We start from the raw sequence: 24,574 nt of genomic DNA, 5'->3' as shown, positions 1-24,574 counted from the left end.
CCAGAGCAAATGCTAATAACTAGCAATGTACTTAAATTGTGGAGAAACTAAATAATTTTTGAAGGTTGTATGTGGCATAAATAGCAAAATCCACAGATATACCTTGATACTGATTGGTAAAGAGGCCCTGGCAGGAAGAGGAGGGATGAGAGGGCAGCTTGCATTTTGTCTGTTGGTGGGCCTTCATGTGGCTTCACCCATTGGCCCTTATGCTCATTGGCAGTGACACCCTGATGGGGTGGAGACAAGGGATGACAGGACAGTTGCCAACTTGTCTGCTGCCCTTCTTGCTGCCCCACCAGCCAGCACCTTCCTCAGTGGGCTGAGAGGCTGGGCCACAGTAGCAGCAAGGACTACCGGAGCCAACATTTTATTTTTATTTATTTTTTTACATTGCTTTCTCGGACAGTCCTGGATTTTACAATTTCTGAAATTGTGAATTGAGTAGACCCTTACTAGGAACCAGTCATTAACCAAAAACCCCTGTAAGTTTTATTGAATCACTAAAGGAAGCAAGTGATCCAATTCAGTTCAACCACTAGAAAAGTCTTACCTCCATTCTCAAGTGTGTACAGCCTAGAATAGTTAGCAAAAGAATCTAAGATGCTCTTGGACACCATAATTGTTCATAGGAAGAAAGGTCATCTCCAAATTAACCAGGCCTATAAATTTACCAGGGCTTCATGATCTAGTCATTCCAAATAATTCCCTTTCAACCTGAAAATAGGTAGGAAACTTGAGAAATTTAAGGAGCCCATGCTGGCTCACTGAGGAGCACCAGTTGTAGCTTCAGTGAAAAACTTTATGGTAACCCAATGTGGAGATGACCAAAACATAAATAATCAGGGTGGATTTTGCTTCCCTCAAGCTATGTGACTACACCATACATAGTCACAGTTGAAAAAATGGTATAAATCCATGTGATTATTTTTGAATATGGGAACATCAAGAGGTAGAAAAGTTTCAAATCTCTTAGACAAAGAATGGACACCCACCATGGATAGATGGAATAATCCCATTCTCTGTCCATGGGTTGCTGTTTTCTTTTATCAAGCACTATTATATTACGACTTCTACAACTGTAGAAGAGAGGACACAAAAATAGGAAGCTTTTATATTCTTTAATACATCATCTTCCATCTGCCTGTTATTTTCTTATGAAATAATCCCTGTCTTTTAACTACAACTAGAATATTCAGTCTGTTTACTAGGATTTTGCACGTCACCCATAGGATGTAGGAAAGAGCATTTCTGTGTTTTATCCCAGTAGACACTATATAACTTAAATGTTCCCTATGGCCCTGCATATGACATTTGAGGGAAAAGTTAAATGGACTTTCAACCCCTGGCATTTTAATGAAAAAAAATATTTTATTCTTTGAAAAATGTTGTGACCCACTTAGCTGCCAGCTAACACATGACAGACTTTTAATTAGGAGGATATAATGTATTTAAAAAGATGTTAAATTATGTAGTGATGACTGACCCAGGCTGATCACGATGCAAGCTTAAGGGTTAACCCTGACAGAACTCTGATCTGTAAACCAGCAGCATCAGTACCTGTTGTAGTACTTGCCTCCACTTTTGTTTAAACAGCTGTTAAACTGGAAATGAGTTTGTGGATTTAAGGGCTTATAGTCTTTTACCTCATAAAAGAATAATAAAACACACTTTATTAATGGCTGCCTTTTTGTTAAATGCCCTGTTTGAAGAGAAATATAAATGAAAACAATCTCCCTTTAATAAAATATTGTTTGGCAAACAGCACGGGCACTTCCTCCACCATGGAAGGAAAGAAATTTGAAATAGTTTTCACTTACCATACAATAGTTGCTGAGGCCCCATTATACTGGTTGCTGTGCAGACACGTAAGATGATACGTTCCCTGCCCCAAAGTGTTTGTGGTCTGAGATGGTCAATGAAAGACAAAACGTTTATTATTTAAATAATTTGTTTTTGAGAACATATTTTTTTTGAAAAGTAAATTAAAAGAGAAAAAGATATTTTCCTACACTGTTTTTGTAGCCTTTTTGGAGGTATTTATTTTGAACCGACAATAAGTGCATTAGATGTTTAATAAAGGTATGTATATCTACAGCTTGGAATAACAGCAACAACCTCACAAAATAGCCAGGTCAAGAGCTGCAGTGTAATGTAGCAATACTACTTCTGCCACTGATGACAGTTTAATCAAGGCCAGCTCATATGTCTTTCATAGACTTGATACAAAAAACTAGAACCCTTGGTTCCAAACTGATACCTTTTATTAGACCAACTGGAAAATGGCAAGAAAGTTGTCCTTTTCTACAAGCTTTCGGGATCAAAGTCCCTTTGTCAGACTCTGGGAAAAGTGTAGATGGTACAAGATGGTAAAAAGTCCCCATAGGTAGGAAATAAACTTCATTTTTCCACAGAGGAAGCTGAAGATGGAAGTCTGTCCCTCCAGGTCCATCAGAGTCTTTGTGAGCTGTGTTGAGTCGCTAGCTCTTTGATGTGTTGATCAGGTAGAATTCTATGTCTACAGATTTCATAGACATTAGGGCTGGAAGGGACCTCGAAAGACCATCAAGTCCAGGGGCAGAAAATCAGCTGGGGTCACATGATCCCAGCAAGATAAGCATTCAAATTTCTCTTGAAGGTATTCAAAGTAGGTGTTTGAACCACCTCCAATGGCAGGCTATTCCAGACCTTGGGGATTCGGACAGTAAAGAAATTCTTCCTTATGTCCAGCCTGAAATGGTCTTGCAGGAGTTTATAACCTTTCGACCTTATCATCCCTTGGGGCATTCTGGTGAACAATCATTCCCCCAGATCCTGGTGGTCACCCCGATAAACTTAGCCATCAGATCACCCCCGAGCCTGCGCTTTTCCAGGCTGAAAAGTCCCATAGCTCTCAGCGTCTCATCATAAGGTCTGTTTTCCTGACCTCTGATCATGTCCATGGCTCTTCTCAGGACTCTCTCAAGCTTCTCCACATCCTTTTTGAATTGTGAAGCCCAAAACTGGATGCAGTACTCCAGCTGCAGCCTCACCAAGGCCAAGTACAAGGGGAAAATGATGTCCTGGGATTTGCTTGAGAAGCATCTATGGATGCAAGCCAGCGTTTTGCTCGCTTTACTAGCTGCATCATCACATTGAAGGCTCATGTTCACCTTGTGGTCAATCATGACCCCCCAAGTCCTTTTCATCCATAGTGCTAGCCAGCATAGCACTGCTGAGACTATAAGAATGCTGCAGGTTTTTCCTCCCAAGGTGGAGAACCTTGCATTTTTTGGTGTTAAACACCATCAGGATCTCATCCACCCATTTCTTGAGCCTGTCAAGGTCAGCCTGTCTTTGTACAGTACTGCATTGTGCCATGTAGACATACCCAGACTAAGAGAAATGGATTGAAAGAGAAAGTTCCAGCAATCAATCCAGGAAGAGAATCTAAGTCTCCTCACCTGCATTCCAGTGCCTTGTTCTAGAATCTGTCAATTTAAGTATTAAAATATTAAGAGTAGCAGCTGTTAAAATTAAAAAAAAAATCTTATTTAACTGTGGTTTTCTTTTTGAGGACAATGATCTTGCTTCTCTTCTCTCCTCCCCACTGACTTTCAGGGAATTACATCCAATTTACACTGGTGTGAGATCAGAACTAACACCCCAATTCAGCAGTGCATCCTTACTAAACACAAGGCTTAAGCATGTGCTTACCTTTTGGTACTTGTTTCACTTCTATTCACCTCAGTAAACAGACTAAAGAAACACGCTTCAGTCCTTTTCAGGGGGCAGGCTGGGAGACAATGTCACCTCTTCAGGCTACATAGTCTTACTTTAATATCTTATTCAGTGATGTTGTTCGTCTCTTCCCTGGTCCTATGAATACTTGGGGATTACAGCCATGTTTTAACACTGTTTTTCCTGGACTTGGAGGGGGGGGGGGAGGGGGGCACAGACAGAAGTATGGCTCTCCCCACTGAAACTAGGAAAGCTTTGCAGGAAGCATTCTGAGTTGCAACAACCCCCTGGACCCAACAGAAGTTCACTGTTGGCTCCAGCAGGGAGGGGAATCTAGTTGCTGGCTGGGAGTGTGCAGTCAGTTTCCCATAGCAATAGTTCCTCTTCCTTCCCAGCCTGTCCCTGTTTTCAGAACGGGAAAGGGAGCAGAGGACCTTGTCCTAGAGGTTCCCTAGCCAGCACTGGAGGGTGTGGTGGATGTATTGGAGCCCCCCCGCAACTCAGTTCCCAGGGTTGGGGTGCTCCAGTACACCCTCCAGAGGAGGCCAAAAAAAACCCAGACTGAACTTCCTCCACTCCCTTTCCCCACTCTCATTCTGAAAACAGAGACAGGCTGACAGAAGGCAGTGATGACAGAAGTTACAGAAGATGCTCTGTTTTGAAATGTCTTAACCTGACCCAGTGCAATGAGGGTTAACTTTTTTGCTTAATCAGCCATTTTGAAGCAGCCTGCAGCCATGTACTTGTGTTTGGTCACAGCTATAAGACCACTTTCTGTGGCCAGATCAGGCAGAAGTTGTCACTTCTGTCTGCACTCCTTCGTGACAATTGCTACTTCTTCCTTTTCATATGAATTAAATGACTGACACTTAAGATTGTTCCTAGGGGTTAATAAATTGATGGTGAGGCCATTAACTGCAGTGAGTCACTTAATCTTAGAAAAGCCCTAGCCAGTTTTTGCTGCTATGTTAAAATAATGTGTCTGTACAAATGATGTACAGAAATTGTAAGTATATTATCTGTATACCTATATTATAGGCATATTAGTTGCTTAGATGACAGAGTTTCAATTGGTCTGTACAGGGATCTTCCTGTATGCTACCAAATAATATAATTTAAATCACTTTCTCAACATCCTACTCAGCATACAAAATGAGACCCATCAATCTGGAGCAATTATCTTTTCAACATTTTGTTTATTCCTTGGTTGCCATTGATCATTGTGCAGCCTCCAAAATAAATGAACCCCTCCCCCCACAAGATTTTCAGGAAATGGAATAAGGGTTTCATTTTTAAAAAGAAAATATCTTTTAATTAAGTGCTTTCTATCCAACCTTTGCAGCACCCTTTTTGGCAGTTGTACTGTATGTTCCACCATACCCTAAATGGCCACTTAAAGCAAATGAGCATAACAAGTCACCATATTTTTTTTACACTTTTACTTTCCACTCAAAAAGCTAAACAGGATGACCATTGTGTTTGTTTTTGCTCCTCTGTCTTGCTGTCTATATCATTCAACATCATACCACATACAGTGAGGAAGGCCCAGGAATGTTTTTGTGCATACCTCAATCAAAGTCCATGGGGAAAAAATGGATCATCTGGTCTCTCTCTCTGACATTCTGTTTCTTCCTGGGGTTTTTTTTTTAATTTTTTGTCATTGGAGGGTGATGATAGAGCACATGTCATGCAAAGCCTCTGATCTTGCTTGTAAGTTAAGACAGAGCTATGGTTAATGGCATCTCAGAAGAGTATCACTTGAACAGACTAGAACCAAGTGAAAGTGACACTTGGTGTGCCAGTTTATGCTTGACCCACCACATTCACTGCTATGCTGAAAAAGCAATGTGATCTTTTCAGTCTTTATTCAGCTAGCTTCAATACCAGCTAATACAGATAATGAAGGCCTAATTAAGAAATAAAAGGTTTTTTAAAAATATGTCCTACAAACCCCCACATCAAGGGGAAGAAATAGATTTGGGGCTCCTGAGGCAACTCTCGGAGACCATAAAACCTAAAGAGGCGGTGGTCATGGGGGACCTAAACTACCCGGACATCTGTTGGGAGACACAGACAGCAAAGTCCCACCGCTCACGCAGGTTTCTAACCTGTGTACAGGACCTCCACCTGACGCAGGAGGTACATGGTCCCACTAGGGGGAATGCCTTACTGGATCTGGTATTGGCAACGGGGGATGACATAGTAGGGGACCTACAGATCGGTAGCCATCTGGGGGACAGTGATCACCTAAAAATACAATTCAACATAAGGCGTCGAGTGGGTAAGGTAACTAGTAGGGTGAACGTGCTGGACTTTAGGAAAGCTGATTTCAGTGAACTCAGGCGATTAGTGAAGGACGCACTACAGAGTAGTAGTTTTGAAATGATGGGAGCTCAAGAAGGGTGGCGGTGCCTTAAGGAAACTATCCTTCGAGCACAAAGCGAGACGATCCCCGTGAGAGGTAAAAGAGGGAAAGGGGCCAGGAGGCTTCCCTGGCTGACCAGAGAAATCCAGGGCAGACTAAGGGCCAAAAGGGGAGCACATAAAAAGTGGAAACAGGGAGAGATCACCAAAGAGGAATATACCTCTTCTGCTCGTGCTTGTAGGGAGGCAGTTAGACAGGCCAAAGCTACCATGGAGCTGAGGATGGCAACCCAAGTAAAAGACAATAAGAAATTGTTTTTTAGATATATAGGGAGTAAAAGGAAGGCCCAGGGAGGAATAGGACCTCTGCTAAATGGGCAGAAACAATTGGTGACGGACAGAGGGGACAAGGCTGAACTCCTCAACGAGTTCTTCGCCTCAGTGTTCCTAAGCGAGAGGCATGACAAGTCTCTCACTGGGAGTGTAGGGAGGCAGCAGCAAGGCACCAGACTTCCATGCGTGGACCCTGAGGTGGTGCAGGGTCACTTGGAAGAACTGGATGCCTTTAAGTCGGCAGGCCCGGATGAGCTCCATCCGAGGGTACTGAAGGCACTGGCCGACATCATTGCAGAGCCACTGGCGGGAATATTTGAATGCTCGTGGCGCACGGGTCAAGTCCCGGAGGACTGGAAAAGGGCCAATGTGGTTCCCATTTTCAAGAAGGGGAGGAAGGAGGACCCGGGCAACTATAGGCCAGTTAGTCTCACCTCCATCCTTGGCAAAGTCTTTGAAAAAATTATCAAGGCTTACATTTGTGAGAGCCCGGCAGGGCAAGTTATGCTGAGGGGAAACCAGCATGGGTTCGTGGCAGGCAGATCGTGCCTGACCAATCTAGTCTCTTTTTATGACCAGGTTACAAAACGCCTCGACGCAGGAGGAGGGGTGGATGTCGTATACTTGGACTTCAGGAAGGCCTTTGATACGGTATCCCACCCCATACTGGTGAACAAGTTAAGGGGCTGTGACTTGGATGACTGCACAGTCCGGTGGGTGGAGAATTGGCTGGAGGGTCGCACCCAGAGAGTCGTGGTGGATGGGTCGGTTTCGACCTGGAGGGGTGTGGGCAGTGGGGTCCCGCAGGGCTCGGTCCTTGGACCGATACTCTTTAATGTCTTCATCAGCGACTTGGATGAGGGAGTGAAATGTACTCTGTCCAAGTTTGCAGATGACACTAAGCTATGGGGCGAAGTGGACACGCCGGAGGGCAGGGAGCAGCTGCAAGCAGACCTGGACAGGTTAGACAAGCGGGCAGAAAACAACAGAATGCAGTTCAACAAGGAGAAATGCAAAGTGCTGCATCTAGGGAGGAAAAATTTCCAGCACACCTACAGCCTAGGAAATGACCTGCTGGGTGGCACGGAAGTGGAAAGGGATCTTGGAGTCCTAGTGGACTCCAAGATGAACATGAGTCGGCAGTGTGACGAAACCATCAGAAAAGCCAATGGCACTTTATCGTGCATTAGCAGATGCATGACAAATAGGTCCAAGGAGGTGATACTTCCCCTTTATCGGGCGCTGGTCAGACCGCAGCTGGAGTACTGCGTGCAATTCTGGGCGCCGCACTTCATGAAGGATGCGGATAATCTGGAGAGGGTCCAGAGAAGGGCCACTCGTATGGTTAAGGGCCTGCAGGCCAAGCCCTACGAGGAGAGACTAGAGAAACTGGACCTTTTCAGCCTCCGCAAGAGAAGGTTGAGAGGCGACCTGGTGGCTGCCTATAAGTTCATCGGGGGGCACAGAAGGGAATTGGTGAGTATTTATTCAACAAGGCCCCCCCGGGGGTTACAAGAAATAATGGCCACAAGCTAGAAGAGAGCAGATTTAGATTGGCTATTAGAAGGAACTTCTTCACAGTTCCAGTGGCCAAGGTCTGGAACGGGCTCCCAAGGGAGGTGGTGCTCTCCCCTACCCTGGGGGTCTTCAAGCGAAGGCTAGATGTGTATCTAGCTGGGGTAATGTAGGCCCAGCACTCTTTCCTGCTTATGCAGGGGGTCGGATTCGATGATCTATTGAGGTCCCTTCCGACCCTAGCATCTATGAATCTATGAAATATATTATTACCAGTATGAGGAAAATGTTTTTTATGCATAATTTTATAAAATTATGAATAGTATTCACCGGCTAGAATTTGAGTTGATTTCTTTCCAAGTCAAAGTGACTGTCGATCAGTGACTTCAGTCACTCTAGTAGTGCATCTTCAGAAGGGAGAATATACTGTCTTTCCCAATGTACGTTTTAGGAAGCTCTTTCTGTTTTTTTGAGACAATGCTTCACTCAATAGCCAATGGGACACTGTGCCTAAGCCAAGTGTAAAAATGAGACCTTCAATGGGTTCAAACTACTTTTTCCCTACTCCATAAACACAGTTTCTTCTATAAAGGTATAGAAGTTTATATTTTGCTCCAAACATTTAAAAGCTATATATGGGCCATAGTTTATTGCGCATTTTAAGGAAAAAGTGTTCAAAACACTAAGCATTATGGACAGCAGTGGTTCTATACCTTTCCAGACTCCAGGTACTCCTAAGAAATGCCAGCACTTAGTTTTCACTTTTTTTCTAACCACAGAAAAATAGTAGAGAAATTATTATGTTGCAAAGAAATCAGAAACAGGTCAGAATGTTTCTGATACAATGGTCTGAGATTTGAAATATCTGGGTTTATCTTGTGAATCACAGCCAGGTGTCATAGTGTTAATATTGCATGGTACCCTCTGACAATTTTAGAAACAATGTTGCAGAACCCTAGTTGAGAATGACTGTGTTACAGAAAGGGTGTTTTCAAAGTAGAAGAAATAAAGAAATGTCACTGTATTTCTTTAAAAATATGGTATTTATGTACCCTGATCTAATGTATCAGATTTCACCCAATTATGTGGCTTAACATTGACTTATATTTAACCAAATAGTGTTCTGGAGGAAGTGATAACCAAATACCAGTTGCATGTGTCAACTGAAAATGCCTTTAAAAATCCTTTAAAGTAGCACTAACAGATGAAGGTCTGTTTATATCTCAAACAAGATGTTGGAGAAAATATCTATGAAATCTAATTCACATGCTTAATTTTAGGCCCTGCAGATAGTCTTTGTAAATTATGCTAAATATGAGTAATTAAATCACACCTAGACACAGATAAATAAACAAAGACAACCATGAAGATTGTAAGTTTAAAACAAAAATTAGTAAACTTCCCTCTCCTGAGTAGTAACACCATTAATCAACCCCCACTGGACATATATTATATTTTGTTTATTACACTGACACTGTACAACCAAATATAACTATATATAACGTGCATACATGTTGCATTACTTACCTACTTCCCCCCTTTGTTTTCCCATAGAAATTCATGATTCAAGTCAAACAGGATTAATGCTTTTAAATCTTATATTTCTAAAATTAAAAATGATGATTACATTTAGAACATTAGTATTTTAATAGTCTGTGTAAACTTTGGAGCATGACAACTTATTGGAATGAATGGGATAAAAGACAAGTCAGCTTGGAGCATTTCTTTTGATAATGTTAAAAGGTTTCTGCAAGATAGGACACATATTAATTTAGCAACCGTGCATTTGTCTACATTAAAATCATAGAAAATTAGGGTTGAAAGGGACCTCAGAAGGTTAGCTAGTCCAACCCCCTGCTCAAAGTGGGACCATCCCAGCCAAAGCTCTGTCTAGGGGGGTCTTAAAAACTTCAAGGATGGAGATTCCACCACCTCTCTAGGTAACCTGATCCACTGTTTTACTACTCTCCTAATACTAACCTCCACTTCCCTTACTGCAACTTGAGACCATTGAGTCTTGCTTTTTCATCTTGGCAGTAGCCCCGAGGAGTCATTGGCCCCAGAGGCCTTGATAGTGAGGAGCAGTGGGAGCGAGGAGATGCAGAACAAACACATGATTTCCCCTGGAGTATGAGTTACTCAGGAACATGGGATTCCCACAGGGCAGGGAGCACCCAGGCCTATCAGGTGGGCTGTTTGGAAGGCAACCTGCTTAAGCCACAGGCCAAGAACCCTGGGGAAGTTCCCCTTTCCAGTGTTCCTGCAGGAGTACTGCCAATGCACCAGGACCAGTCTGGGCACCAGGGGGCTTAAATGGTTAAGTTTAATCTAAGGCTGACACGCCTTATATTTTTGTTGTTGTTCAAAGTTATTATATGTATGTATGTATATAGTTGGGATAGTGAACTTGGTTGATACCTTCCCTGGGGTTTACTGGTATTTACCTGTACTTATCCAGATTCATCTGCACCTATTGATTGCTTTCTGTTTATTTGGGTTAGTCTGTATCTATTGACTGTTTAGTTGTATTTAATCTGACTTACCCTGTTGTTCACTTGTTGTAAACCTGTGGCTTACCAGCTTTATATCAGCTGCTCACCTGTGCATGGTTCATTGGAGGTAGTGTAACTTTGGGTCTCCATTTATAGAGAGTATAGTATTGTCTAAAGATTGTATATTATATGACTCACCTGTGCTTACCTGGTTTAGATCAGCTATTTATCTGTGTTGGGTTTGAAGCCACGGGTGATGGTATAATTTCTTAAGTCACCATTTACAGAGTATAGTTTTACATGTAAAGCATATATTGTATATATATTTATTAATATCCTTTTTGGGTGTGTGTGTGTTTATATCAATAAAACTTTAAATAGTTAAGATATATTTTGTCCTGGCCTGTCTATAGCAGGTAGAGGAAACTGGCTGATAATTACAGTTCCCTCTCACATCACTCAGCCTAGCCACTTATCTCTTCTACTTGGAGAGGGAGTACATACCTGTGTATACCCAGGCTACAGGTGAATTTTATTGATACACAGCAATAGTAGATATAGAATTGTTTGCATTATTCTTATCTACCAGTCCTAGAGCTGCATAGAGTCAAGGTAGGTTTGGCCAGTATGCAAACTTCATTCTGAGGTTCTCTCCTGAATCTCAAATGTCAGCATCCTGGAGGTCAGATGCCAAAGCCTGCCCCCACCCTCCCAAGTGGTGTGGGTGAGGTGGGCTTGTGGAATGCCCTCTGTTCATGGTGGCCTCAGATTCCCCTTTTGGGGACCTCTGCTGCTCTAAAATCCCTCCTTTTGTATCCTTTTCTCCTCTTGATGACTCTTCATCTTTGGGCATTGTTGATTGGTCTCTCTGTGGTCATTCCACTGTCCATGTTCTGTCCTGTCAGCATATTATTTTGTTTCACAAACCCATCACATGCATACATCCTAATTTAGGCTTTTCCAGTCTTATCTTAATTTGGTCCATGGGCCAAAGCCAGAAATCCCAGGGCCCTGCAGTTGAGCACTGAGTCCTGGCCAATGTGGCAGAGTCTATTATCTCAAGTTATGGAACAGTGTGGTTCATATCTTCCATTTTCCAGCCTTTGTCTCTGCTTGCTGCTTGCCTGTGTTAGACACAGTGGGCCTAGAAGCCCAACCAGACTTTTTTAGAAATTAATTAACCCATGGACCATTGTTCTAATACATACCTACTTTACCTACAAAAGCCAATTCCCAAAAGGAAACCTCTAAATACCATTTCTAGCCATCAGCTGCCAGCTTCCATCTTCCACCCTCCTGGGAGTCCATGTCCTCTCTCTTCTCTAGCGCTGCCTCTGACAGTTCTTCCAGTCCCAGAGGTCTCCTGTAGCATCAAATCGATGAACTTCTCATGGAAGAGGATACTTTGGAGCCTTAGCACCTTCTCCTGCAGCTGTCTTGCCTGTTCCCTAAGAGACACCACCAGGAGGCACTGCTCACACTGTAGGTACCCCCTGATCTGGCTGTCACTGGAAGGAACCTGAAAGCTGCAGTCCCCACAGAGCCAAACCTGGACCAGGGTGGAAACGCTGGTCCTAATGGTAAGCAGTCTTGCCTAAACAGAAAATGGCTTTAACTATCAATGCCATAAAGAGGACAAAATGGAAAGCTAATATTTGAAGAACATGATATAAACACAGGGAAAATTGTAGACTCTTAAAATTGACCAAATTTCTTCTCACATGAAATTGTCCTTAGCTTTTGACACTGTTTTAGAGAATTTGACTGTGGATGATACTTCTGGTGAAGGTCTTAGAGAGCTAGTCAATATATCAAACAGTAAGACTTATTTTTTACTACAGTAAACAACTAATAAAAAACAAAAAAGTAATATTTTAAAACTAAAAGAGCAGTTCCATTTTTACATGACCAAAAATTGTCTGTCTGGGACTTTACATTGAAAAAAAAATGTTATGTACTCATGTAGTCACTGGAAAATGTAATACTGAAGAATTTATTAACATGTTAGGGAAAAGCAGCCATAGGGTTTATAATGAGTACTCTGTAGTGTTTATAAGATCAATAATATAGTTCATTATTCTCAGTATTTAATATGGACCATATTACTTCTTACATCAGGAAATACAACTGTCTCTTGGATACAATATGGAAACTGCTGTAATAGCAGTGCAGCTTTGGAGACAGGTGCTGGTCTTGTATTGACTCATGGATATGTGTGTAAACACTTTAGCCCATATGCAAATTTATTGGAATACCTGACAACTTGAAAACATTGCTTGAAAAAATTAAGAATATTTGTGGTCTTGAATAGAAACTCTTTTTAATGCTACTTCTAATTTTTCAAAAACTTTTAAAATGGTTTAGATGTTTTTAAAGTTTTCTAATTTTTATAGTTAATTTTGAATATTGTACATTTAAAATTCAAGATACACAATTAATTCAGTCACATGTTTCATAGTTTGTAGGGTCAAAAGGGACTTGAGCAGATCATCAAGTCTGACCCCCTGCCTTGGCAGGAAAAAGTACTGGGGTCAAACGACCCCAGCAAGGTGTTTGTCTAGCCTTGTCTTAAAGACCCCCAGCGTAGGAGCCAGCACCACTTCACCTGGAAGTTGGTTCCAGATCCTAGCCGCCCTGACAGTGAAGTGGCGCTCCTGATGTCTAGTCTGAATCTACCCTCTGCCAGCTTGTGACTGTTATTCCTGGTCACTCCTGGTAGTGCTCGGGGGAACAGGGACTCCCCCAGTGCCTGCTGGTCCCCTCTGACTAGTTTGTAACAGACTACTAGATCCCCCCTCAGCCTTCTCTTGTGAAGGCTGAACAGGTTCAGGTCCCTTAGCCTCTCCTCGTAGGGCCTGTCCTGCTGCCCCCTGGTCATGCGAGTGGCCCTCCTCTGGACCTTCTCCATGTTGTCCACATCCCTCTTGAAGTGTGGCACCCAGAACTGGACACAGTACTTCAGCTGCGGCCTGACCAGTCCTGCATAGAGGGGGAGGATCACCTCCTTGGACCTGCTCGAGATGCATCTGTGGATGCATGACAAGGTATGGTTGGCCTTCCTGACTGCATCCCCACACTGCTGGCCCATGTTCATCTTGGCATCAATGATGACTCCAAGATCCTTTTCTGCCTCTGCACTGACAAGAAGGGAGTTCCCCAGCCTGTAGGTATGGTGCTGGTTCTTCCACCCCAGGTGCATCACCTTGCACTTGTCAGTGTTGAATCCCATCCTATTCTCATCCACCCACCCCTGTAATCTGTCTAGGTCTGATTGCATGTTATATTCCACTTGCTTTTGTCCTTGTTTAGTTTTTAGTGATAGTAATAATAACATGTTTAACATTCTCTGCTTCTGTAAATAGTCTTGTCAGTAAACTCAATCATAGGAACTTTTCCAATAAGGAAAGTAAACATTAGGACTGTGTGAAATTTTGCTGACTGTTTCATTTCGATGCTGTTTCGACTCATTTTGAGCTCAAAACAGCGAAATTGGAATGAAACAAAGGGCTCTGAAACAGGCTTGAAGCAAAACAAGGGCAGTCAAAACGTTCCAAAAGTTTTGAAGCTGAAGCCAGGCTTGCCTGCAGATAAACAGAAAGTAAGGGGGGTGGGGGAAGGATTGCTCCGATATTGACTGTTTGGCTGCCTGAGATGCTGCTGGTGCTATTGTGCTACTGCTTACTATGTTATTACCTGTTGTCATTTAAAGTGGTGGATCAGGCCGAGGACGTAGGGGAGGAGGAGGCCTCATTGGGCAAACTACCATGTCATGTAGAGGCCCCAGCACCAGTGAGGACGTGTCTTAACACACACATAGTCACACGTCACGAGTTTTCCTTGTCAGCAGGTTCAGGTGCAGTTTCCCCAAAACCCTTGTACCCGCCGGGCTTTGCTCCCTCCTGAGGGCAAAATGGATGTTCTTTCACCTTGTCACCGCCCCACTCTTGCCTGCCATGTCTTGATGGATCACCAATGGGGGGGGAGTCATCTGACGGGTTCTCTTTGCCCGGGTCCACCCGACGGTCATACACGGGGCTCCAACCACCCCTGCACCCCGGCCTGACGCCACCTTCTGGAGCTGGCCCTGCGGAAGTGGCACGTGGCTACTCTTGCCCCACTGCTGCCTTCCTTTGCCCCTTTTCCCTATCCTCAGAGGCTCGAGCCTCTATAGTTATGGATCTGGCTCCAGATCCTCAGTCCCTAGGATCTATGTTTCTCAATGGGCTTGGGCATCCGCAGTCCCTGCGACGACCCCGCCCTGATCTGGCTTCTCCTTATGGGCTCTTGCTGCTCTACCACGCCCCGAGTGCACCTGGCTCCAGTGGGTCCTCTGCGGTGACTTGCTTTCACCGCGCTCCAGTCCCACCGCCTCCTGTCTGCCGCCGACCTCCTGGCGCTGCCGCCGGCTCCTTCCCTCCGGCTCTGGCTCCTTGTTCCTCCTCGGACGCCGCAGGGTCTCCCCTTCCTCTTCCTCCGTTGGCGGACTTCCCTCTTCAGGGCCATCCGCCCCGATCTTCGCAGCTGCCGCCGCTTTTATCTTCACCGGCCGGTGTTCTCTGCTGATGTCCCCGGCTGGCTGCAGCTGTATAAAGAGCCGGCTCACAAGCCGCGCAGCTTTCCCCGGCACATCGACTCCTGCTGCTGGTAAGTTTTCGGGGTCACCTCGGCCCCCGGGACACCCCTGCATCTATCTCCTTGAAACTTGGCAGGTTTCATGCTATCAGAAGGGGCTACCATCTCTGCTGCTTTCATCCAAATCTGCCAAAAAATGACAAAGTTATAAGCAGTTTTGTGTTTTGCCATTATAGCATATGGGCGAAACGTCGACACAGTGTCAAAACAACAAAACAGTTTCAATGAAACAAAATAGAACAGTGCTTTCAAAACAAAAGAAAATTCGAAAGAAAACACTGTCCTGTCAAAATGGCAAAACGGAAGTCAAAAGAAAAAGGTGGTGTTTCGCACAGCCCTAGTAAACATTATAAACTCAACTTACCATTTATGTATTTTTTTGGTGTGGTATTCATCTCATACATGTTATCTAGTTCAATTCAATTCAATTACCAAGTCAGTCCTCAAAGGTTTATATGATTCTGAAACACGACAGGTACATGAAAAATATCTACATATACTTTTGCAAAAAGACTTAGGGTTCTGAATTAGAATGCAATAAACTATACCAATCACTGCTAAATAATTAAGCATATATATAATGTATAATGAAACACATTGTTTACATCTAAAATGACATCGGACAAATTATTACAAAATATAGGAAAATACATTCTATTTGTAATTCTAATTAAATACAATGCACCAATTGTAAGTTAACAAATATAAAACAAAAACATGCACATGTAGGGATAAATTCTTCTCAGTTACACTGCTGTAAAATCTGATAAATTCTTTGGTGCTTCACTGCATAGATATATTTATGAACTGGATTATTTGACATATTTGCCTGTAATATGGGATAGAACTGTATCCAAGAGATTCTTATGAATTTACATTAGTGTAACTTGGTCTGGTCCACATATTATAATTACAAGTTAAATCTGTGGTATGATGTACCTTGCCTCATTCCTTTAACTATTCTATTTTCTTATGCAAATTGTTGGATGACAGGCTTCAGTTTCCTATTTGTAGTTACCCTCCATATAAAGCAAAGCATTTGTACTCATTTATGGACACACTGCTGATGGTTCATTGGCATCTGGTTAGTCACATGCAGCCTGAGCCAAAAGCCACTAAAGTAAATGGAAACTTTCTCATTGACTGCAGTGGGTACTGGCTCAGCCCCACATAATGGTTCCTCTTCAAAATGCATCAAAACACAGCTAAAATATATTAAATGGGCCTCATATAAAGACTGCCTTATAAAGAATTGCTGTAGTGGACCATCTGTTATACGACTGAACAGGAGGAGAAGTCTAAGAAACAGTCTAGTAACAATATGTGGGGTGAATGATAAAAAAATATTTAAAGTTTTCTAGAACAGTTTTCTTCTGGGAATATGCCCCAGCATGTTGTGCTTTGTTCTGAGTTCTCATAAAAAGTCATGACGTTCTCTACTCACATTCTGAGCAAATAATAATATTGGGAGCGATTACTCCATAATAATTTTAAAGCAAATTATTACTCTATAATAATAAAAGACAATCATATCCAAACCAATACTGGACATAAAAGAGATGATGCTTGTCCCTATGCTGTTTCTCACTCTCACCTAGTTCAATGGTTTTCAACCTGTGGTCCACAGACCCCTGGGGTTCCACAGACTATGTCTATGGGGTCTGCAAAAGATGGCTACAATCAATTAAAAGTATGTGAATACTCACACTTACAGTTTAAAGGGGTCTGCACCTCTATCTGAAATTTTCAAAGGGGTCCGCCCCTCTTTTCAATTTTTTTTTAGGGGCCCACAAATGAAAAAAGGTTGAAAACCAGTGGCTTAGTTTCTTTTCAGGTCAATATTGTTGAATGTAATGGGGCCAGACATTCCTGCTCTGCTTTTATGGTTCATGCACTCAGTGGCTTTTGCTGCAGTCTAGGATGCAGTTTACAAAATTTAAAACCAGTAATTGAGCGAAATCTCCATCAGAAAGAAGGTGTACTTCTAACACACTATTCCTAACAAAATATTGGTCCATGTAATCCAAAATGAACATAAACATTGTTTCTATATAGACGCCAAATGCACTACTCTGGGATTTGCAATCAAATTGTGATTTGAATGCAATAAAAATCTAGACTTAAGTATTTACTGTCCCCCCTATGTAAAAATGATCCCTTCACCAGAGTGACATAAAAAGACGTGCTATGAGAATTGTTTTTAAAAACTGAAAAATATGAGTCTTAATCTATGATCTGAAAGTATTTGGTTGTTACTTAGTTATGAGCAATATTTTTTCCCAACTGCTCATTGAGAGCAACAAGGAAATCAAAGTCATTTAAGTGGAATGAAGAAAATAAGGGCACTTGATTGCCCTAGTAAATTAGATGCATCTTTTTTGTCTTGACCAGACACTTGTATCTGTTTGGGCCCCTCTACAGGTGCAGCTAAGGTGTAATGAGATCCAATGTGTGATACATAATCACACTTCCTGCTATCCCACTTGCATGGCTGGAAGCATGATTGTGGGATTTTGTTCCTTATCACTGGTGGTAGGGGAGCACGGTACGTTGATCCTGGGCTCCCCCAGCACTGGCTTCCAGAGCTGCAAGCCCTACAGGTAGCTGGGCGCAGAGCAGGGGCAGCTGCCTTAAGTGTAATGTGAGGAGGGGGCCTTTAAGTGACTTCATTAGGACTTATTTCCCTTGCCTTCAACTTGCAGTTTTGAGTGTTAAAATGATTATTAAAATTAAATTGCTCTCAGCTTTTGTTCTGGTCTCATCTCACACAACGGCAACCAGATAGAATAATGTCTTTCTTGGATGCTCATGTGAAAGTATTTGAGACTGCAGATTCTTGCAGCTTCTGTACCATATTTTGGTGCCTCAGAGTCCATTTCAAGTTAATTCTTTTATCTTATAATTATTAGGCTCTAAATAAAATAAGAAGAAACAGTGAAATAAAACATACTGCTAATATCCAAATAAAATTTGTTTGGGTGGCAACATGGCCCATCAGGATGAAATTGAATTGAAAAAGGCAGTCAGATTATGTTGCTTTTCGTATAGTCTTGAAGCTTAAGGCACTGACTGATATTTCTGAGCAGGGCTGCACGAAGCTTTGGTTGCCAATTCAATTCGGAGGAGATTCGGACCAATTCAGTTGCCAAATCTCCAAATCCGAATCGAATCAGGAGACCAATAAAGAGTCCAAATTGATTTGAAGCCTCCGAATCAATTTGGAAAAGCTTTGGAGGAGATTCGGTGATTTGGGCAGTCCCTTCTCGCCACCACAGACAGCTGGACCCGGCCTCTGGTAAGTAGGGGGCTGATAAATATGGGGCAGGGGAGGTCTGAAGGAGTTGGGGAGGGACCATGGGGGGACCCCTGCCAGGCCCCATACCATGCCCATTTCCCCAGCCCCCCTGAGTGCTCCCCGACCCTCATCCCCTTCTCCCAGCCTTGTCAATGGCTGCCCTGCCCAGGCCCAGTATCCCAGCACATAAAAAAAAATAAAATAAAAAGAATAAATAAAAGAAGCCTCACATTCACCAGCTGCTGCAGTGGCTGCTGGGGCCTCTGGGGGCTCATGGCAGAGCCCCCCCATGCAGCACGGGACAGTGGGGGGCAGCGGGGATTGCCCCTGCACCTGGCAGGAGCCAGTGAGTGCGGGGCTTTTTTTCCCCCCCTTTCTTTGTTTTTTAAAGTGCTGGGACACTGGGGCTGGGTGGGGCAGTCATTGATGGGGCTGGGAGCATGGGCAGGGGATGGAACCTGTTCAATTTGGAGATTCAGCTGATTCGGCAGTGGCCAAATCTCCGAATCAGATTTGGCTGAATCAATTTGGGACAGTGATTTGAATCACTGAATTGAATCACTGTCCCCTAAATCAGCCAAATCTGAATTTGAAGCAAATACTAGCTGCTTCACACAGGAGTATTTCTGAGGTCCCCTAGTAACAAATATCCATAATTTCTCAGTACTGTTACCATGATATCAGGTCCACAGGCTGCTAAGAAAGGTGCAGATCATTTTTTAAAAAGAAATGTTACTTTATCTTCTTTCTTTCATCTTCAAACTGTTTTACTTCAGGGTCTTTAAAAAAAAACCCCTCTGTAACATAAACAGAGAGCGAAATGGAAAAAAAGACTGTGAGCATATTACAGTTCCTTTCCTGATTGTGCTTACTAATCAGGTGAGAAGTCTGGAGTTTGTATATGTACAAATGGAACACTTGAAGACTAGACACACACTTTTTGCATAAACCACAGTTAGCTGTCAGTTTCACCATGGACATTTTCCATGTGCACTTTGAGGTAGTCATTTCTTGTAAATTTCTTGTGGCAGAGCTGGCATTCTGCCATTGGACGATTGGGATTGTGAGTCAGTTTGTGTCGGATCAGCATTTTCTTCAGGCTGAAGGACAAATCACAAACCTAAAGCATGGAAAACAAGAACAACTAATAAATCTTTAAAAACACAAAGCGGGTAAGTAACTTATTTTAAATCATGGTATTACAGATGACCTCCCATTATTATGCTTTTGCAAAACTGAAAACATAAGACTTTGGAACAAGAACTCCCAACTCCTGTTATATTATACTGTTCTGTGCTATTCTTCAACGTTCTTAAGTTAACAGTTGGCATTATGTGTATTAAAAAAGGAAAGGAGGCAAAAGCCTGACTGCACTGATGCCCATGAGTTTCTATATTTGTTTATATTACAAACTAGTAGTGTAACTAGGGCAAGGTGAAATAGGAAACCAGCCTTGAGTGCTGATTTTGAGGTGGGCACCGGCAGCATCCTGCAATGCTCTGAAACCCCACTCTCTAGGTCTCAGCACCCCCTACTTCCACAGTCCAGTGATTGTTTCACTAGTTTTGCCTCTTCACTGAAGTTTTGGCATTCACTGAAGTCTCTCTTTTTCTTGGGCACCAGGTCCACAGAGACCTAGGACTCATTTAATTCTGAGTACTATGGACTTTTACCCAAATGGGATACCTGCTGCAAGTTACAATGAACAAGACAGTTTATTAAACTACTATTACTGATTATATCGTTTTTAAAGCCTAACTCCTATTTAAACAAACTGTGGCTCTATGATACTGTGAGGGAGGATAAAAACCTCACTAGGCTCCTCCCAATTAGGTCTCGAAGGAAAAAATTCCATCCTGCCCTGACACCCCAAAACAGGCAACCAGTCACACCCACAGCATCTTAGAAAATACAGCCTCAGAAGTCCTGCCACTGGGATGGAGTGTGGGGCAAATAAGGAAAGGAGAGCCTCTAAGGGCATTTTTACATGTGCTCCCAGACATGGCACCAGGCATTTTAATTTGAGAGCTGTGCCAATTAAAAGCGCCCGGGCATCACGTGTATTAGCCTCACTGCACGTCCATGCACTGAAAAAGTAGCTGTGGGGTGCTTTGAACTAAAGCCCTTTGGATGTGTTTTATTTCAAAGCACATCACCAACATTTTGTCAGCATACAGATATGCAGTGACACTGATACATGGCTACCGGAGTACGTCAATTTCCGTGCTTCAGCAGACTCAATTAATTGGGCTTCCAGTGCATTGGAGGAGGCTTCCTACATGTGTGTAGGAGCCCTAAGGCTGTAAACAGACTTTGTATTTGCTCTGAGACAAAGCTTTTTGTTCTGAAATCCAGCAGACCTTCACACCCAATGTCATACTTTAAGTACCAGAGAAATATATCCTAGAAAATGTTCTAACAATTTTTCCATGTACATCATTGTGTATGTGTAGAAGTCAACTGTGGTTCATTCATTCCCGAAACAAACTTATCAGGCTGCGCGCATTCCCTGACCAGGTACTGGCAGAGAAGAAGCAAAGCAGCGTAAAAGGGTGTAAAGGGCTGAGCTGTTCCTGGTTTGATCTGAGTCAAAACCTGGGACAGTAAGGACCACCTTAAATATGATGTCTGTTTATAACTTAAATGACCTGTGCAAAGTTTAACTCAATGGGAGGAGCAAGAGACAATCAGCTCCCATCTTCTTGCTGGCAGAGAGAGCATACGAGATCATGTGCAAGCTGAGGCACCCCATCCCTTTCTTTCCCTACTTTGGGAAGGCTATTTTCTCCCCTTCTGCAGGGCTCTCCAAACAAACCTCTCATCTGGTTAAGTGGTATTCTTGCGCTGAAAGCATTTTCTTACACAAGTACTTGTAGTGGTGGCAATAAAAAGGTCCTCCTGAATGTAAGGTTACAGGATCTGACTCTTAGGCAGCAAATGAGAGAGAATCTCTACATATCATGGCTGTTTTGTTTGCCTTTATGGAATCAAACTATAATGATTAATTAAAAGCTTTGTATGGTGCTTTGGAAACAAATTAAAATTAATTTAAGCATGTCAGCTAACAAAAGGCAAGGAAGGATGAAAGGCAGTGAACTCTCAGGCACTTGCAATGCTTGTACTCTACAAAAAGGAATTTCACTGTTGGGAAACCTGAAACAAAAGAACATTTGTACAAAAATTTAACTGTTTTGTCAGCAATTTCTGTATTCTTCCTGCTACTATTTAATTGGGTCAGAATAAAATTGTTCTTTCCCCACTCACAACATACTTTTTGTGTATGGTCACACAATAGAATTACAATGCTATGCTTATAGTATTAATGAAAAGGAACTACTAGGTACAACACAAAAAGAAGGTGGTCAAAAACAGAAAAAAAAATCCATCTTTATAGATTTCCTTTAAAGGAACAGTACAGGAGAAAAGATTTGTATATGTATGGAAACTCAGTATTATTTAATGGCATTTTTGAGCAAGACAATGGAGAGTTCTGATGTTAGAATACAGCTGCATAGGACCAAAGGAGGTCATTTAATCCAAACGCACTGAACCATACTGTAAATCATTTATATTGTATATCTGATTGTATCTGTGTATGTGACCTACTATTGTAAATCATGAGCCTTTTGGCTCTGGACTAATATCATGCATAGCTGTTAGTCTCCACTGGGCTCTTTGAATATTGTGCATACTATTACTAATGATATATGCATAGTTATACTGGTATATATATATAGTACAAACTATGCATATCGTTAGGTACAAATGTGTTACTTAGAAGTATGTTTATGGGATACCTGTACTCAAACTTGCAGCAGGTTCAAAAAAGATAAAATGCACGAATACTGGAGGCACTAAAGCTATGGGTACCCATAGTAATTGGCCTATATGCAAATTACTACCAGTGTGTTTATGTCAAGGTCAGGGTTTTCAAATTTGCCCCTCAGTTCAGTAGGTGAGGGAGAGCAGAGCTTGACAATAGGTATGGCGGGAGGGGCTACAGGGGAAATAAGTCGGGGGGACGCACAGGGCAAGGGTGCTACCTGACCTCCAGATTTATTTTCCCTGCTTTAGCCCGTGTGGGGGGGGGAAGGGGAGCACAAATTCAAGGCAAACCTCCAATAATTAGATTCTATACCTATAACAAATTCATACATTTTCCGTATATAGAATCTAATTATTGGGGGACTGTCTTATATTGAAGTAAGGTAGATCGTTCTGACCTGTGTTATAAATGCTTTTGGCAAAGTCAGAGGGTGGCAATGGAGAGAAGAGTAATAGTCAAAAGCAGTATTTTGTATCCAAAATAACTTATTTTTCCAAATAACGAGAACAGTATATGTCCTATTGTTATGGAACAGTTTTAAACTTAAGAGATGATGTCATACTGCTGATCTTTAGATAGGAAAGAAAACATTTCAACCTTCTTTCATTTGTTTTCTTACTTCAGGCATAAGAGAACCTCATGACTCCTTCTGAGAATAAAAATTACTTAAGAGACCACTATTTGGGTCCCATTTTATTTCACTACTTTTCTTGAGCTGCTTTCTTCTACATTCCCAGACAACTCAGGAAGTTGTATCACTCAAAGCTTTCAGTGAACTGTGCCCATTGTACCAACACATCCCCTCACATAAAAAAAAAAATCTCAAAATGGCAAAAATAAGGGAAGCAAGGTTCCATATTGAAATAAGTATACAGCCATGAAACCTACAATAAAGATGTACACATAAGCGTGTATATAATATTTTGTGTCATGCATATCTGTACGCTGTATACAATATACCAGTGTTTCCCAAAGTTTGTGGGGTTACATCCTAGCATAGCACCATTCTTGGTCCCTTTCCCCACTTCAGTCCATATTGTTGTCCCCACTCCTACAACCCCATTGCTCCTTGTTGCCAACAAAGGGAATCAGTGACAGTCAGCAGCTGTGATTCACATACGCCCCCCCTGGAACCTTTGCACCTCCCCACGGGGTGTGCCCCACATTTTGAGCAATGCTCAAAAGACCTGTGTCAAAGGTAACTTCCGCTACAGTAATTCCTGATGCATTTCAACTGAGCAGCAGTGACAGCTTGAGAGCTGTTAGTTACTAGTGTTGTTCCTCAAGGGAAGTTACTTAAGAAACGCGCAATCCATATGGACATGCCCTTCAAACCTTGAGTTCACAGAATTTTTTTAGCAGTATACCCATAAAAAGGGGATGGAGCATGGCAATGCAGAATGTGCATATGTAGCACCCGCTCTCAAGGCCTCCTAGGCAGCACAGTGCTTTCTTGGTAAAGATGGATATGGAACTCTGGGTGGCTGCCTTGAAGACATCTGGAACAGAGATGTTCACATGGGACTTCACTGTGGAGACAGATGACAGAAGTACACAGGCAATGCTGTTTGGCTGACCCAGACCCTATTTGGCAGGGTCAACTTGTGTCTCCTTGCAGAACAATGTGGGATTGTGATGTTCTACTCCCTGCTCAACCCGACACATGTTCTGCTCCCTGCTCTGCTAGGGTAGAAGAGTCCAGCCTGGGTGACACTGTGGGACTGCCCCAGAGAAACTAAATGTCTGTAGATGGCCTAAGACTCATTGGTTGTAAAGTTGTTCTGCAGTGTAAAAGTACCTTGAAATGTTTATGGAAAAGTCTCCTGAGCTGGGTTGATAAAACTTTGATTTACGTTCTGAAAGCAGCAAAACACTTAACCAGGTAATTATCTAACCATAATAAACAATGTCACTTTTTTATCACACAATTTATCAATAGTTCTAAAGGCACTTTACAAAGAAGAGTCATTTGCACTTCTCTATCATTATTGTCATTTTAAGACTAGGGAAAACTGAGGTAAAGGATGACAAGTGACTAGTTTATCTAGTGACAGTTGGAAATAGAATCTGTATCTTGAATCCTACGTTCTTTCAATAGGGCTGTATTGCTTCTCACATGTTGCTGAATCAGGACAAACTCCAAAATAATCCCACTATACTTTGAAATTAAAAGGTTCCTGGTAGTTTTGGTATATATTATTTCATTTTCAATGGCCACAGAATGATTGAATTTAGCATTATGTGCCACTGGCTTTGCTTTCAAGGCTGTAATTGTTTTGTTGTTCTGAGAAGGAACTTAAAATATGCAAGAAAGTGACTATTACTTACATATGAATCTTGTTTTTATGTATTCTAGGTAACTGTAAATATTTTTTTAAAGAGTTTGCTTTTTATGTT

The 24,574-nt window shown here is 42.3% G+C and overlaps 1 protein-coding gene across 12 annotated transcripts in view; it reads right to left on the bottom strand.

Moving 5' to 3' along the window:
• Positions 1-9,452: 9,452 nt before the first annotated feature.
• The window catches only part of PRDM5 (PR/SET domain 5), a 172,622-nt gene continuing 157,500 nt past the window's right edge, over positions 9,453-24,574 (bottom strand). For 8 of the 12 annotated variants that reach the window (XM_090036622.1, XM_090036624.1, XM_090036616.1 and 5 more), the window contains one exon: positions 15,193-19,471. In XM_090036622.1, coding sequence (XP_089892748.1) covers positions 19,307-19,471 — 165 coding nt within the window. In that variant the 3' untranslated portion in view covers positions 15,193-19,306. The other 4 variants (XR_016440802.1, XM_090036617.1, XR_016440801.1 and 1 more) reach the window with 4 other exon arrangements.

This window comes from Crocodylus siamensis, chromosome 2 (assembly GCF_052110815.1).
Source record: "Crocodylus siamensis isolate JL-2025a chromosome 2, ASM5211081v1, whole genome shotgun sequence".
Classification (NCBI taxonomy): domain Eukaryota; kingdom Metazoa; phylum Chordata; order Crocodylia; family Crocodylidae; genus Crocodylus; species Crocodylus siamensis.
Note: the sequence above shows the minus strand (reverse complement) of the source record. Positions and strands in the feature narration are given on the sequence as shown.